At 46.0% G+C, this 4,291-nt stretch overlaps 1 protein-coding gene across 1 annotated transcript in view; it reads left to right on the forward strand.

The window, feature by feature from the left end:
- The window catches only part of LOC145392144 (nephrin-like), a 236,979-nt gene extending 233,175 nt beyond the window's left edge, over window positions 1–3,804 (forward strand). The window contains exons 24-25 of the mRNA XM_080266596.1: window positions 3,112–3,317; window positions 3,364–3,804. Of these exons, the coding sequence (XP_080122722.1) occupies window positions 3,112–3,317; window positions 3,364–3,804 (647 nt within the window). The remainder of the gene's footprint in view (window positions 1–3,111; window positions 3,318–3,363) is intronic.
- Window positions 3,805–4,291: the final 487 nt, after the last annotated feature.

Raw genomic sequence — 4,291 nt, forward strand, 5'->3', positions numbered from 1 at the left:
TTGTTGGTAATCAGATGTGTACAGGAACTACTGAAAATTAATGTACAGCGTCATCAAAGAATACCTGAACACCTGCGCACGATGGATGTGAAGATGCACAGAACGGAATTCGTCCCCTAGGAATGGTTGGCATGCCCGACTGTGGAATGATACACACTAAAGCCATTACACTGCAGTATGGTGCACTGGTTTGTGGTGCAGTAACTATTATTAACAGAGATACACATGAGGAGAGCTGTTTTCAGATTCTTTCGTCACATATTACAAAATCCATGGTGCTCACAGCGTTCATACTGGCGTATTTTAGGATGGGTGTACAGTTAAAGTTTATAGTTCTTTTACACTGTCTTTATGTCGAAACCTAACATCTTTCAAAACTAGATCAAAATCGAATGATGATAATCTCTATATAGTTCCCACAGTGATATAAATTTCCGTTCACCACCACCATGACGCTTTTTTTTTTTTTTTTTTTTTTTCTGGGTTCACGGATATTTAACTGAGACATGATATACAAAGATGCATATAATCACCCACAGATGAATGATTACATGCATCTCGGTCCACTAGGTTACATTCAGGCGTCTATGTGTCAAGGAATGAATGGGGAAAGGTGAGGTGGACGGACTTAGCTCATGATTCAACCTAACATACGTATATAAATTACTGACTGAGGCTATGCAAGTGTGGTATGAATGTTTTACGGCGAATTAGTGATGTGTAGTGCTGAAGTGTGGCGCTGAACTGTGGTACTGAAGTGTAAAACATTTATTGTGCTGGAGGCGTTCGACTGGAAAATAAAATGGCTTACGGAAGGGGTAAATTGGATGATGCGAGGGTCTGTCTGTCGGTGTGGCGGTGGTGTGGTGTTTTGAAGGTGGTATGGTGGTGTGGAATATTTTAAAGGTGGCATGATGTAGTGGTGTCAAAGTGAACACTGCATTTGTGGTATGCTGTGGTGATGGAGCGAAGACTGTAAAGGTGCTATGGTCGTATGGTGTGATGTGGTGTGGTGTGGTGAAGATTGTGAATGTAATGTGGTGTGGTGTGGTGATGATTGCGAATGTGGTGTGGTGTGATGTGTTGAAGATTGCGAGTGTGGTGTGGTGTGGTGAAAGCGTGAAGATTACAAAGGTGTTGTGATGGTGTGATGTGGTGTGCTAGTGCTAGTGACAGCATACTTAGCACAAGGAAGCCTAATCCACGAATAAAAAGGAAAATATCTATTAATACACATTAGCCGAGAATTAAGAACTTTGCACTTCAGGAGACAATTTTACATAGCTCACAAAACCCGTCGCAGACAAGAGGTTAAATAACCAAGTTACTATAACAGTCGTAGAGTGAATAACTGAACCGTGTATAAAATAACTAAAGTGAAGGAGTGAATAATGAATGAGTGAGGTGGTGTCGTGGATCAATATTATATAGTTCACGTGGTGCTGTTGGTCTGAAGGTGGAAGAGGGTGGATGGTGGGTTCAGGGTTCGCATTGTCGTAGGGTGAGGAGGCTCCCTAGCACCTCTTCCGTGGCGATTTATTTCTGGATATATCTGGTTACTCTTGTGCGATTTATTTCCGGATATAGCTGGTTAATATCCTTTTGTATGTTACTTATGTAGCGTATGACGATGTTTGAAGGATTTATATAACACGGACTACGGCAGTAAGGTGTAACAGGCAAAATATATCGCTTGGGAAAAGGTGTTAGTGACCTTCCTTAACCGAAGAGAATACTGAACCTGGTGTATGTAAATTTCAGCCTGCAGTCCACTGGGTTCACGACCGGATGAGCTTGGGGATACAACATGAAAAACAAAAGGGAAATAAGTGGTGATGCTCTCTCTCTCTCTCCACTGGACTCTCACTTCCTTCACTCCTGCAAAAATTTTTTCTTCAATTTTCCCTTTCATTAATTTTTTTACCCCCTCTCCCATCCCAAAATCTTTCATTTCTCCCTCTTTTGTCCTCATTCTATCACCAGCCTCTCTCTCTCTCTCTCTCTCTCTCTCTCTCTTTCTCTCTCTCTCTCTCTCTCCACGAAGACTAAATTCTTCCGTCCACATAAAATTCAATATCCCAACCTCTCTCTCCCCATCACCATTAAGTCTGATCTCACTCTGCTCCTCCTCCTCCTCCTCTTCCTCTCCCTCTCTCCCCCTCCTCCTCCGCTTGCTTTCACTGTGCTTTCTTTTCTTTTCTCTCTCTCTCTCTCTCTCTCTCTCTCTCTCTTTCCTTGGGGTAAAGAAATTCCCCCGTACTCTACTGTGACATATACTCTTATTTTCTTTGATTATCTGCCTATGTTCTTCCTTCCCTCCCTGCTCCCTTTCCTCCCTCCCCCGTCTCTCTCTCTCTCTCTCTCTCTCTCTCTCTCTCTCTCTCTCTCTCTCTCTCTCTCTCTCACTCACTATGCTCACTTCCTGCTTCCTCGCCCTAGGTTAGAAAAATTCCTGTTTATTGTACCTTGACATTCTCTCTCTCTCTCTCTCTCCATACCTATGAACGCTTCCTTAACCTACCTCACATATCCACAAAAATATAACTGTCATACAAAGCGAGAGGTAAAGCAATATATTTCACTGTCTGTCGGAAATCTGCTTTATTTAAACTCTCTGAAGGCTTTCCGAGGAGATTAAACTATATCGCGTCCTTTCTCTGTCAGTTTCAATCGCTTACAGCTTCATTTCTGGCAAACTTTCCGACACTGTTTTTATATTACTCCAGGATCACGGAGAACACACATCGACATTACATTTGTGTGTGTGTGTGTGTGTGTGTGTGTGTGTGTGTGTGTGTGTGTGTGTGTGTGTGTGTGTGTGTTTGTGTTATCGTACTGCAATCTACTTCGCAATCCTTACATGCAGTTTCACCTTTTCTTTGCTCTGTTAAAAGGAACTACCAAAATGACGAGGCTTTATATAATATCCTTAAGCATCTTTCCTTATATATACCTAAACTCCTTCATACATTTCATACTATTTCCTATACCGTTCCTTTAACATCCTTGTATCACCTTTTCCATATATAGCCCACCTGACAGCGATTAAAACTCTCCCACGACTCGGCTGCCGTATTTAATCTAACGTTATCCTCCTCTCTCCTTCGCCAGGCTCTCCAGCAAGCTACACAACGCTTGGCCCACGCAGACGCAAACCAACGCCTTCCAAATTTGCCAGTCTGCAGCGTCCCAGGTCTTCCAACGCACCCAGCCACACCCATACCCACAGCCACAGCCAGGGACAAATCACGAATTTTCCCGCATCTTCCGTCTCCCTACAGCAGGAAAACTCACAGCAGCGGCACGAGCAGGGAAAAGTGGATCTCCTCATAGGGACATCTGCGACAGGTTATACTTCTGCAGGGGATGACCAAGTTTTGGGGCCTCATCTCAGGGGGACATTACAAAGCTTCCTGCCTCATGGACGTACGCGATCGGACTCCCAGTCTAGCCTTCAGAAGCAGCAACAGGTGGTCACAGGAACGGCAAACGGCAGCAAACTGGGAAACACCAACAGGGAGAACGGGAGCCAAGGGATGCGACACCAACACAGCCATCACCATCATCACGATCCATCAAGAGGACCTACCCTTCCTGATTCCAGCTGCCCCAAGCACCGTGATTCGTCAGCATTCGTTAATTCCAATCACCAGCACGAACCCCAATCTGCGAGTCAACGACCGATTTCCAGTCACCAACACGAACCTCAATCAGCGAGTCAGCGATCTACAGGCAGCCACCACAGTCATCGAGGCAGCTTCAGCAACAGCCATCACCATCACCGCACGAGTAGCCAAGGACTGAGTGGCGGAGAGGGGTCCAATCCACACACAGCCACCAGCCCTCCTAATCAACAGCGAACGGGGAGCCCAAACCAGTACACCAATCTCCCTAATCCACATGCGGGCACCCAGCAGCATGTCATTTCTAATCAGCAACGTACTGGGAGTCCAAACCAATACACGAATCTCCCCAGTCCACACATAGCCATCCAGCACGCCAGCTCTCCCAATCAGCCTCGCACTGGAAGCCCAAACCAATACACCAATCTCCCCAATCCACACCTGGCCAGCCCCACCAACCAAAGGCAAAGCAGCAGCAGCACCAAAGACGCAGCCCACGCCCTGCTCCTGCTGCAAGACATCAATAAGCCTGCAGACTCGGCCGGAACTGCCACTAACTACACTAACACGACTAACACCGCCTCAGATGTGCCTCGTCCTCGCTTCCCCCACGACTTTGTGCGACAGAACTCCATCACCAACAGCAGCAGAGGAAGAGCAGGGGTGGC

This window comes from Coenobita brevimanus, chromosome 21 (assembly GCF_032717465.1).
Source record: "Coenobita brevimanus isolate Jiangsu-jjx chromosome 21, ASM3271746v2, whole genome shotgun sequence".
Lineage (NCBI taxonomy): Eukaryota > Metazoa > Arthropoda > Malacostraca > Decapoda > Coenobitidae > Coenobita > Coenobita brevimanus.